We start from the raw sequence: 13,760 nt of genomic DNA on the forward strand, positions 1-13,760 counted from the left end.
TGCATTTACTTATACAGATCACATTGTGGAAATAGATTATATGAATTATTACAAAATCCAAAAGGTAGTTATGTACTGACTATAACGGGACTAATTTCTCAAACGTCGTAAAATGCAGTGTGCAATGGTAACGAGGTGTTATGATATAAGTGTATAAAACGAACACACGTTGAATTACCGTTTTACATTCAAATTGATTTGGATGAGAGTCCGCGAAACTGCATGGCATTACACAGACGGATTAAATTAATGTTGCGGAAAGAGGACGGCAATTTAATTAAGACAAGGGACATTCCAAGGTAGTCTACATTCATTCAAGATTGGAACTTACCGGTGGACTAATTCATCAAAGATAACCAAACCCTTTCCAGATTAACGCATACAGATTTAAATAATTCCTCAGACATTCCAATACATTTACCAAAGACTATTTTTTTCATCAAGTAAAAAAAGAAGGAAATGCTAATTCCTAGCGTTTGTTGTTTGATTTTGTTATATTAGTTTGCAATGAAAAAAAAAACACTATAATTCATAATAAGACTGGGTGATGTGTTTTTAATTTGAAAATGGATGCTGGTCGTAAAATGCCTTCTTTACATCACGTTAAAGGTAAATGCTAGTTTTGGTAACGATATCAAAATGAGTTCGTACAGAATCCAATGAAATGACCACTAAAGTGTCTGTTTGTATAAATAAAACGCATGTGCCAAAGGATTCTGGAAGAAATCGTGTAATTGCTGAGAAATCAGCAAATAAGCACGGGATTCGGGTAGGGCGTCGGGCCCGACGCCCTATAAGCAATAATTTTACATTGTCCCACGTGCGCTTATCTGTGTAGGGGATTTTCGGTGTGAACATTTTTAAGCATAAATTTCAAGATTTCACAAAGTCCAATTAATGTAACTGTACCAGATCTAGATCCTTGATGATATACTGGCAATTAAGCCTTGTTTTACAGACTTTCTCATGAAATCAGTGTTACTGCAACTACTGGAATTTCTCTTAAAGCATCATGGATATGCAGGTCATATTTTGCCAACTGTACCTGGACCAAGAATTTACAACACTTATCGAATTGATCTCTTTTCTTCTATCCTTATTCCCCTCCTCTCTTTCCCTCTCTGCACCCCTCTCCCTTATTTCGTAACACCTCTGTGTCACGGATTTATTTTCAGCGCCCACGAACTTTACTTTCCATAACTTAAATCCTAAAATGACCATGTACCTGAGGACTACTGTATATGCTACAGTTAAGGATCACTGCTGACCTTGGTCGAGTCATGAAAAGCTGAGTTTGGACTTAGGGCGAAATGATTATATGATATAGCAAGAAATATGCAAGGGGGTTTCACACCGTTCCAATGTATTGAACATCAAAATTATGAAATCTCCCGTGCCTTTAGACAATCTGGTCCCCATTCAAAACCACACGCAGTAATACGTATCTCTTAAAATAATTTGTAAAAAGTTTTATGGAACTTTTCGATAACTTGTTGCATTTATCCCATTAAAATTTATCCAAATTGCCAAAAAATACTCAATAAACCTCCTCAATTGAATAATAGCAAAATTAATTTTACACACTCATTCTAATGGATGATTAATAAAGTCCAGTTCGGTTTCGGTGCTGTTTTTGTGGCACTTTCTAACTAGTGGCTCCAAGCAGGCCACTCCCTGCTTCAGGTATGCCCTGACGTTTTATATCATGTGTCACGTGGCAAAATTGTGACCACGTGACATTTGACACTTTTTCACTTCCTATTCATGAATCGCAAGATCTTTAAATTATATATATATATATATATCTTGAATTTTTAAGGAGCGAAGGTGGGAACATAGGTAAAAAAAACTGGTAAAGGGATCAATTACTCATTATCAAATAAATTAAAATTAAATCAATTCATTTCAAGTTAATCTACAAATCAAGTTGATCGATTCTATTAATCTTGATTTCGTAGTCGGGTATGAATCCTGTTTTTGTTGTCACTCGATAACATTGTTTTTGGAAGCATTCGTCACGGCTATTACATTCGTCACATATTCTTATTCTTTTGGGACTGTGTGAAGTATGCACAGTAAAAATGTGTCTTGCGAGGCTATACAAACCTATATATTTTCTCTTTCAGACGAAAGATTTTTGCGTAGAGATGCACGGCGTACATTATACAGATGTATAGATTAATACGATGTTTTCTCTCGATTACCCATGATTTAACATTTATCAGTCGTTTTAATATAGGTTGTATACTGCAAAAATAACACATGAGCTTTAATAAGTAAGAACTTTTTGAATGATTTCATCCACACGACTTACAAAACTGTTCATTACCCAAGGAGAAAAATGCACTCTCTGTGTGTTAAATCATGTTTATGCTTTTGATGTAATATTGAGAATGGCATTATCATGACTACTGAAAGGTCTTCGATAACTCAATTTAGATAATTCAACATTTTTTTTAAAGCACGAATTTCGAATTGCCATGGTGAGGATGTGTTGTTTTCATGACCGAATAAATAAAGAACCAAACGGTGGATGATAAATCAAGTCCACTTATGTTAAAGGCTTTAATCAACCATTGAAATTGATAAGGTTTCTTGATAATTTGATTTTCTTGATTACCGAGAATGTCAAAGTTGATTACAGCCTCACATGAATCTGATGCTAAACCTCCATCTCATATATTGGTTTATCATTTCGGTATAACCCGAGGCCATCATCAAATGATAAACATGGTTCAGATTGAGAAGGGGAGAGGAGGGTGGGATGGGGGCATATCTACTTGTCCGATTCCTTTCTTGCAATTTCCATGATAAATACTACAAAATATATGTCTCGAAATTTGACCCATCTGGTAGCTTTCATGCAAGAATACACCTGCTATTTCACGCTTCCCTGGTATGAATCAACCCACAGTGCTCCATTTGGAAAGACTTTAGTCTTGCAAATGGAGACATACCTTTCCAAAACTCAAGTCATCATAATGATGAACCACGATTCATGCAGATAAGCATCGTGATTAAAAGTTTTTACTATTCTTTTTTCTAATATATAAAGATTTTAATTGTTTGTCCTACATATTTCCATTTTCTTCTTCAAAAACCTTTCATATTCGATTACAGGTATATTAATGTTTCCAAAGTCCAAGTTGATAATAATTGGGAAAATGCGCCCAAGTTTCACATTGAAAATGTCATCAATAAATAGAATATGAAAAAAAAGAGAAAGTTCCTGCTGCATTTCACGAAAGTCGCTGTTTCAAGTTTAATTCCTCGTGATGTCTTGTCATCTCAAAAAGAAACTGCCAATAATGTATAGATTATCATTAAACATATCTACGTCTTCATCATGAGACTAACGTCCCTATAAACAGATGTTTGCCAGCCCGAGGGGTGAATGAACCTGAACTATATTCAATTTGATATCAAGACCAGAAAATAGAATCGTCTTAGCATGCTTAGGGAGAGAGAAGACGGCAGGAAATGACCAGAGAAAAAATACTATGTTATTACAAGACCAGACTTTACCGAGCAGGTAGATTTGCTAATCAAGAAGAGAGAATGTTATTTTTTCATTTGTATGATATCATAAAATCATAATCAAGGTAAAATTGCAATAAGAGAATGGTATTTTGATTTTGATGGTTGAAAGGGGAAGTAATTGTTTTCGAACCTTATGGGAAGAGTATCTCCATGCGATTCCCTTTATTAAGACTTTTTGTTTAATACCTCTGTCACATTTACTCTACGGCGGCCGTACGGCGAGTCGAAAACAGCCGTTATACCATTTGTTGTACCAGCTAAATATAGGTGGTTTGAATAAAAATGAATAAAACGGCTGTTTTCGACTCGCCGTATGGCCACCGTAGAGTAAATGTGACTGAGGTATAAACGATAATTCAGGAGATAGAAATAAGAAGAGAATCGTGCATCAGCTGAAAGCTTTCAAGTTTGATTCCATTTCCGGGATGATCGCTCCTGTGGAAAAGCTGCACATTGCATAAGTTAACTTATAGCCTTTATGTTCTATCTTTTCCCTAATCCTTCCACCCTGAACCAAGCCCGGGAATATTGGCCCAATATAAGAATAGTCATGATCGTGTCATTCAACATAACATTCACTCTTTTAATTTGCCCTATTTTAAACACCTCGTCGCTCTTCTTTCCTCTGCATGTATTCTTTTAAGCCGAAGTGTGTCAATCTAATATGATTTCTGCCGTCTGGGACCGAAATTTAATGTCACTACCCGAAAGATATGAGCAAGGAATGGAACCTCTCCATCAGTTTGTATCTTCCCCACGTAACTTGGATTACAGGCCAGTTGCTATGTGTCCGGGCAATTGATTAAAAAAAAATCATTTGGAAAAGTTAACAAGTAAATTTCCATCAATTTCTATTGTATTTACGCAATTATCATAGAGAACAAAACTGAAGTTCAAAACTATTGAATTCTTATTTTGTGTGTGTGAGCAATTCAAAGCCAAAATGAAAGCTTCAAAACTTTAAAGTGTCGGGACATTCCACCCCATCCTATAATTAGCGGTGTTGGCCGCTTCATGCATGTTCTCACTATACCACCCCCTCCAGAATTACATAAGTTTTCTTTTAATATACACTGTAAAAACGCTGTTTAAAATTTTAAGCACGTTGTTTGAGCCCGTCACTCTAACAACTAATCTTTAAACAAAGTGTTTAAACTTTTTAAACAGGTTGTTTAAAAAGTTTGTACCTTTTTAACAACTTGATCACGCTAACGTTCTGGAGAAATGCACTTCCAAAATAATCAAGGACCTTGGAACGATTTTGAAAGTAGAGTCGAAAGGGGAATTGGGGCTGACGATTAAAAATTCTCCAAGTTTTACTGAAAAAGGGTCCCTGCTTCTCGCCCCTCCCCTTCCTTCCTCCTCCAGCCTTCCACATCTCAACTACTAGCAAATTGCCGTCGATCTCCGCATGCGATGACCTCTTGATACAACGGAGCATATACCGAACGACCTCACCTAATGAATTATGACATCCTTCAGCGATCGAAACAGTTGTCGAGCCTCGTGTGACAGATGCATTCCGAAGACCCTATCAAGAGGTTTTTCGTTTACAGGCAGTTGGTCTACTTTCAAATTTGGTCCGATATTCTACGCTACATTATTTTGCTCTAACACCATGGATACCCACTTAGTCTAATTTATAGTTTTCCACTTTCATTTGTCTACTTTCAATATGTTCTAATATCCATTTGGAATATGCTACATGTGGTCCATATACCCACTTAGTCTATTTCTAGTTTTCCACTTTGGTCGACTTTCAATATGTTCTAATATCCATTTGGAATAAGCTATATTTGGTCTATGTCAACTTAGTCCAGTTTCTAGTTTATCTAGTTTCCACTTCTTCAACTTATTACGGCCTATATTTTACTTTGTTAAATGAAAAAAAAAATGGTTCACTACAGTTCATCAATAACAATGTTGCCCAAGCATGCCAAGTGCTGTTTGAGCAAGTGGATATTGGACGAAATGGGTTTAGCCCAACTGAAAATTAGATAAAATGGCAAATGATTTCAATGGTGAATAGACGAGCTAGTTGCAGACGACAGTAGGATTAGATCATGGGATGAGACCAAACGGAAATTAGACGAAATGGGTGTAGACCAATCGGCAATAAATACCAATCACTAAAAAATATCAAATATTCCATCAAGTTTCCATTCCGAATTGGATCCGGCTTCACCACGGTCGTGTTCGTACGAAAGAAGCCAGAAATACCTCGGCATGAACATTTCGAGTATAATAAATTAAAATGTCATTATGTCACCAATCAGATCACCATGTGTTTGTGTATGAGAAGAAAAACATCTGATGGAATAGAACGAATATTGACATTCAAAGGTATGTTGCATAGAGTGTGTAAACATGACAAAATGCAGTGCAATATGACGATTATATATTTTACTAAGAATGCTAGGTAAATTGTCATTTGATAGCCACGGAGCTACTAGTTTAGTCATATTTTTAACGACAGTTATGGCGTGAATATAGGAGAAAAAAGAACAAATCCGGAGAACAACGCACGGTAAAAACAAACATCAAGAGAAAAAAATTTATGCGCAAGAGACATGAAAGATAGAGACTAAATACGATTTGTATGATTATAAGTGAATTCAGAAGTGAATAACTAATGTCCACAATACATACCATATTGTGCACAATTATCAATTTGCATGATTTGTTTACATTATTACTTTCTGAACAGTGAATATTCAATGCGACTTTTGTCCATTCAACTCAAGGGCGTGACCGAACATAAACTTGTGTAAGTATATCATTCATCCGAGTTTCATCTAAATTCACATCATTTTCATCAGATTAACATATAATCGCAAACGACCTTATCAACGCACCGTAGTTTTAAAAAGTCTATGATTAATTCTATATTGGTGCTAGTATCTTTCGAGTATTTGGTATTAATGTCAGAATCATGTTGCAATATCCACGATGCTATATACAGGGTAAGGCAATGTCCAACCCCACATTCTCAAAGGATGAATACATATTTCATGCCTGCTGATCATTAATGTCAGTCGTATAATTTTCGTGCGTTAATCAATGTTAACAGCTGAATTGAAGACCAAACTCATTCTTGATTCATTCTTTGATTGACACGACCTGAACCAACTCATGTTCTTGATGGTATTCATCTTCTGACGTCACAATTACTGTGGATGTTTCTTCGTTTGGCAAGCAAGATCATTTTCTCGTAACTTTATTTGAAAACACCAGACAGTAAAAACGATTTATACAAGCCGGGTTTTCACACGAACTGATTCAATTTTAATTAAATTATTAAAACTTTATTGCTTCAAAGCTGATTATTGTTGATTAAATGTTAAGGAATGAAAATAGAAATATCATTAAACTCTAAAAGAACAACCAAAAAATCATATAGTAAATCAGCTTGTATATTTGTTCAAATGTTGTTTTACTGTGCATGCAAAACTGGCCTGGACTCGAGAAAAAAAAAACCAAGATACCACTCATAAATAGTAGCATAAATCATAAAAAATACTTTGACCATTCAGATAACAAGTAACAGATAGACAACAGTTACTTTGATTGTAACACCAACCATATTTTGGGGAAATCATGGGCGTTGTCATTGGGCCTTTTCACACGTGAATCTTCAATCATAATTGTGATGATGATTTCTATTGTAATCGTGACTGTGATTAGCGTTCTAATCATGTTCTAGTTTGGTTTCACACGTGCTAGACATTCGTCATTAGCCATATTTTTCACTAGAATCATCATTCAAATTACGATATATTTTACCGTGTGAAAGGACGAAATGTAAGATGTCGACTAGACACGACTAAAAGATGCTCGACAATGTTGTTTTTTGTTGTTGATAATAATGTAAACCGTTTATTCAATTTATCTGTCGGTACAGGCTCTGCCGATGAAACATTCAAATGTAACAGGATTATGAGGCAATATCACACTCTTTGAAGATACCGCATCAAAGTACAGTGAACCCAAGAGAAGGTGATCGTTGAAGACTTTCTGGAAGAGAGAGAGAGGTGGAGTGGTGGGAATCGTCTTCGTTTCTGTATCGACCCTATAATACTAGAACATGGTTTCTGTAATTCTCTTTTTGTTCACAAATCCTTGACTTTCGCTCTGTATTTAAATATATATTTTTTACAAATAAATCCTTTGTTTTTCACCTATATAGTTGCCATTATGATCAGCCATGCATGACTGATTGTGAATCACTAAATAAAAAACATGCAAGTTTTCAGACCTTTCTGTGACCGTTGAAGCGTAAATTGCAAGGCTTGAAAGATTACTCTCCTTTTCATTCCTTCAAAAAATACCTATTGAAATACCAAGGATTGTATATAAAAATAAATCTTATGCCTTAGACTGAACGCTCGTATTTTCGTAGGCACATAGCTATTGATTTACAATTATCATCATCATTGCTTCACCCTCTTCTCTTCCACTCCCCTCCCTCCATCTCGGATGCGATCTTACATGTATGATGGAACGTGATGGAAGGCCGATCCGATGAAGTAGTCACGTACTCGGGATCATTACACACGTGATACCGGGATGAAAATTGTCATAATGCGTGAAACAGATAAAAGAAACACCGTGTAACGGTGTAACCAATTTGAAAATGTGTCCAATCCCCGTCTTATGGCTCATGGGAATCGGGACATCATGTTTAACAATATCACAACTTCAGAAGCGTATAATTCGGGACTGAAATTATTTGAATGTTATTGGTATTTGAAGTCGCCTTTTATTGCAATTCTTTCTGCAACGAAACCTTGTTGTCGAATAGTGTTACTTTTTTTTAAGATGTAGGCGAAATATATGAGAAATATATAAAAGAAAAAAATTAAACAATCAGATGCAAGTGTATCATTATAAGAGCAATGGCGATGATTTTTTTTTTTTTGGGGGGGGGGGCGTGTATCAGGAGAGCAAAGCATACCCAATAACCCGTTTTATCAACTTGTTCATGTTGCTATTGGATATATTCCAAATAGTTTGTATTATATACTTGCATGGTGGTTGTATTAAACATAATAGATACATTAATTGTTATTTCAAATCAACAAAGTTTTGAAATGTCATAAATGTATTATTTTACCTGTATGAGTCTGATTGGTCGCTCGGCATCTATTCTAATAAACCTGTTAAGTGGCTTGACTTTAAAGACGTTATACCATAAAATACAGTATGTTGTTCTTGGAGTACTATTATTCAACATGTTCAAATTTGTGGCGTACTTTTCACTACATAATACTTGAACTGGGGAAAAAACCTCCCTGACAAAATGTGTCGACAAAAGTGTAACTGTTTCAAAATGTTTGGCCCGTCGAGCAGGGGGAAGTAATGCCGTTCTCACATCACGAGAGGAACTTTGCCCCAGGACCGGCGGGGGACCAAATTAAGTTAAGGGGTTCTAAAAGATGCCGAAATCCGTGGGTCTTTACTTCGCAGCGAGACGTCTTTAGTGTAAGATGAAGAACCAACCGGCCCATTATCACCGCACGAGATTGAGAGAGGAAATGGAAACATGGATCAGGTATTTCTTCTAAACTTTATTAGAGTCAGAGTCAGGTTCATTTTCATTTCTTTCCCGTTTACGATCACAACAATCGAAACTAAAAATAAAGATCCAAATAACTTTATTATATGGTGTTAGATCTAATGGCAATCGCACCTTATAATGTTTACTTATGAGATTAATGATAGAAATTCATTCAAGAATTAAAAGATTCAATACCAAGATAGATTGGCGAATTTAACTTGGAACATTATTTTTACATTTTGGCCGCGTTCGTACACTCTTAAATTAGTTGGGCAAAAAATGCCCAAGTTTTAGCCAACCCTGAACAACATATTGTCCATACAACTATCTGCCCAAATCGGGTAGTAAAAATAACAATTGGGTATAAAAATTTGCTCAATTGGATGATAATAATTGCCCAGCATAACATATTTTTTACCAACATATATTACCCAACACAGTGGACAGTATGTTGCCCAACATTTTAAGTGTGCGTAACGTGTCCGACTGACATTTTAAGTGTGCGTAACGTGTCCGACTGTTTACCATCTATTAAATTAACTTCATCCGAATCTCAATGTTGCCACGGTATGAAAAGGTCTCATCTTATTTCCTTACACCAGGAAGACTATTGGAAATATTGTTGCCCATATCCGATGTCTTAGCCGATCCGCTTTTGGGCAACGATATCGATTGGGCGCGTTCACGTCACGATAAGATATCATATATGCTTCCTCCTTCTCCTCGGTACAACCACGAACGTGTCGCATCCTGACTTCTTAACTCGTCGATCCCATACTGACTTACCCCAGGGTGACGAGATAGAGATGATGAACGAAGGAAGATTCGATTTTTTTTATTCGATTTGTGACCACATAACGCTCCAAGTGAGATTCTTAAAAGATTAGTTAATTATGCAACCGTTCTCTATACCAGAGAAAACTTGTAATGCGTGATCATGGTGATCATTCTAGGTTTTCCTCTCCTCTAATACCATGATGCTAAGCGTCGTACCATCGAATTTTGCTGATAAACGGGTTCAAACTGCCAGGGAACATGGATGGGGGCTTGGACGTGAACAATTCCATAAAGATAGTGAAAGAATCGTGAAGAACTCAATTGTACGCGAACGGAATCCCCATATAAAATAGTAACAATTGCTTTCGATTTATTGAAGAACTTTTATGGGGAGGATCTGAGTGGACTTGACCTGAAGGACGATATCTATGCATGTACGCTCGAGAAAGATATGGATTAATTTGTTAGTTCTTACCAAAGGTCAATTCCAGCGTAACGGACATGACGTTCAGACAAATTTTTGTAATTCAAAGGTTTATACAGTAGAATTAGCAGTCTTTTGATAATTGTTACTAAGCTTATCAGACGCATTTAAGTATCAGTTACATACACATAAAATTTCAAATCGTTTCGTTGAACAGTTGCGGAGAAATTGCACTCTTTGTGAGCGTAACGGACATGACACGAAATGGACGAAGCATTTTTACCTCCTATTGCTTATCAAAATTCCTGTGAATTCTTAGATTGCATGCACCTGAAGTTGGTGTTAATTTAACCTTAAGATCATGCTCTATCCATAAAATGGTGTTTAACAACAGTTTTGCAGTGCATTCTGTATTCCTAGCTCAAAATGTAGCGTAACGGACATGACAGTTTCGTCCACTTTTTGTAAGCGAATATAGTTATTTTATTACAATATATGGTATAAGTCTAATTGTTTACATGCTAAGGCTAGAGGTTAGAGACACATATCATAACTGGTAATCTGTAATATCTCCTATTATTTTGCGATTTGAGAGGGGGTCTTTTTGTACAATATTTATAAAACAAAAAAATATTTAGAAAAATTTATTTTACACCGGTTAACAACAGTTAATGACTATTTTCCAGTTACTACCATCCACCACACCTAATTAAAGGAGAAAAAGTTGATAGAAAAGATTATTTTTTATTCATGCCCTAATATTTGATAATATACGAGCGTAACGGACATGACACCCTTACGAAGTGAACTTCATCAGCACTTCTTAGTTTGAAAAATGAAAGAAATATGAAAAATGAATGTAATTATGTAACAGCAAAGTACCTTTACTAACACTCAAAAGAAAAATATGAAGATATTATTAGCAGGTATCATTAATTTAATAGCTATAGCCTAATTGAATACAATGTTAATCATACCACTACGGCACACTGAGAAGACCAAATCTCATTTTTTGTGAGAAGAAAACAAAGTGTACCAGACCTGTATAAATCCAAGAAGAACATATTATGGAATGTATTGTACTGTATGATAAAGAACATGTACTACTATTAATGTCAGTTTTAAGATTACAAAAAATGGTATTAAAAAGTGTTTTAATAAAAATTTAATAGCAGTACCTGGAAACCGGTCTTTCATCATAGATTATGTATGAGTTGAAAGGTAATCGGAATGTTTGTAAATAGCTTCTGAGATTTTTTTCATTCGAAATAACTATCATCCTGAGTATAATCATCCTTTCATCAAATATTGGATGTTCTAAATCTTACGAACTTGCTTGCTGACAAATGTGGCTGTATCAAATTTCGTTGTATTGTCCGCGCTCCTTGTGTACAATTGAAGATACATCATTCAAATCGTGATTATGGCTGACCAAAATACTATGACATAATTTATTGATCGCGCCACATTCTTTCGACGGCCCCTTTGCTTTGTGATACTGCAAAGAAGTGCCACTGTAGATTCATGGATTCATAGAGCTACATCATGTAACACAGATATCGGAATACAAACTTGCTTTTAAATGTGAGCCCATGCCATCACTGAAGAAGTACTTTGGTGAAAGTCAAATACATTGAAGTAATATCATCATTGATCATGAATTCACAAGTTGGAGTTTTATCATGCTCCAAACTGTCAGTGCAAAAACCTAAGATAATCAAATGTTTGTTCAAACACAAATGATGCAGACTGTGATCTGAGTATGTTGCCAGATCTAGCTGCATCTTATCCTAATATTATGTGGCATACCGTTAATTCTCAGAAAAATCTACCAGAACAAGAGCTGACCTTTCATCATTCACCAACTTCTAAAAATAGCTTGAATGACATGCAGATTATAGGACTTGTTACATCCAGCTATCCTCAAACAATTGAGACTGACCTCAGTCTGTGACACTGAGCCTAATATTTTGTTTTTGTGAATGCTGCCATTTGCCATATATAAGGCGTCATGTCCGTTACGCGAATTGTCATGTCCGTTACACCATTTTTATGAAAATGAGAAGTGGTAAGGGAAAATGATTGCTACACATGGTAGGGGGTTTAATTCTAACATAGAATCTGAATCTGCAGTACCTTTAGACAAATTTCCTGTAAGCTGTGAAAACTTTAAATGAAAAACGTAACGGACATGACACTGATAATGGTAAAGAAATCACACAAATCTGAAGACAGATTTCTCTAAAATTGATGAATGGCATAAAATTTAACGATTATTTTCAGTTGATTTAAACATTGATCAACTATTCAAAAGTTAAAAGAGACCTCTTGGACCTTGTTTGCTTTTAGTAGAGACAGGAAAGATGAATTGTTTAAAAATAGCAAATTTTTTTACATTCTGCAATTTACTATTCTATTTTTTTGATGATGGAAAAAACTACAAAATTTTATCAATATTGCGATTTTTCTATTGGAAATTGAGACTTTATAGATTACTTTTTAAGAAAATTTGACTGCTTAAGTGAAATCTGAAACTTCATTTTTTCTCCAAAGTGAACATTTTCCATGGAATTGCCCCATTTGAAGAGAAAATCTTATTTTCCGCGGTGTAAAACTGACTGGGATTGATGCCAGCGCATGGAGTCAAAACTCCTCCGAGTCAAAGTGACTCGATTTCCGGGTTACCTTGATTCGTTCCCAGTCAAATTAAATCGGAATCTGAGTCACTTTGAAATGGAGTAAAGTTTGTCCTCTTTCTGGCACCATTGAGGAATATGGACCTAAACTGACTGGAGTGATCTGAATGGCCAATGTATCTAATCTTAACCTGATATGAACTGACCGGCATACTACAAGAACTCTAGTATTTATTTAAACACCAGCCCATATTGTGACCACACCAGTGAAGTGTTAATTTGAGGCTAACACCAAAAAGGTAATAAAACAACACCAGTCAGCGTTCAAACACTATACACTGTAAAAAAAATGAAGTGCTAATTTAGCACTTACAGTGGTGACTGCACTACGAGGGTTGATTTTCTAGTTCAAATTATAGCATATCAGCGCTCGTAGTGCAGTCACTATACAAACACTGCAGGTGCTAAATTAGCACTTCATTTTTTACAGTGTTTATTTCGCGTTTAAACTGGTGCTGTTACAACACTTATCCTGAATGTGCATATATATACCGTGTGACCTTACGTGGTACAACTGAGTCTTCCTCGACCAAACCCCAGCTTATCATTACCATGTCTTGCCGGAACTGAGCAGAAAACTTTAAAAATGGGTAAATATTTGTATAATATACACTCTAAAAAATGAAGTGCTTATTTAACACTTAATGTCCTTGAATTGTGACTGCACTTTGAGTGCTGGTTTTTTAGTTCAAATTTGAATGACTAAATCAGCACTCAAAGTGTAGTCACTATACAAGGACATTAAGTGCTAAATTAGCACTTAATT

The 13,760-nt window shown here is 35.6% G+C and overlaps 1 protein-coding gene across 1 annotated transcript in view; it reads right to left on the bottom strand.

Annotated features, from left to right (window-relative positions):
• Positions 1-8,682, bottom strand: part of LOC121406853 (protein APCDD1-like) — a 38,361-nt gene extending 29,679 nt beyond the window's left edge. The window contains exon 1 of the mRNA XM_041597725.1: positions 8,654-8,682. Coding sequence (XP_041453659.1) covers positions 8,654-8,682 — 29 coding nt within the window. The remainder of the gene's footprint in view (positions 1-8,653) is intronic.
• Positions 8,683-13,760: the final 5,078 nt, after the last annotated feature.

Source organism: Lytechinus variegatus, chromosome 2 (assembly GCF_018143015.1).
Source record: "Lytechinus variegatus isolate NC3 chromosome 2, Lvar_3.0, whole genome shotgun sequence".
Lineage (NCBI taxonomy): Eukaryota > Metazoa > Echinodermata > Echinoidea > Temnopleuroida > Toxopneustidae > Lytechinus > Lytechinus variegatus.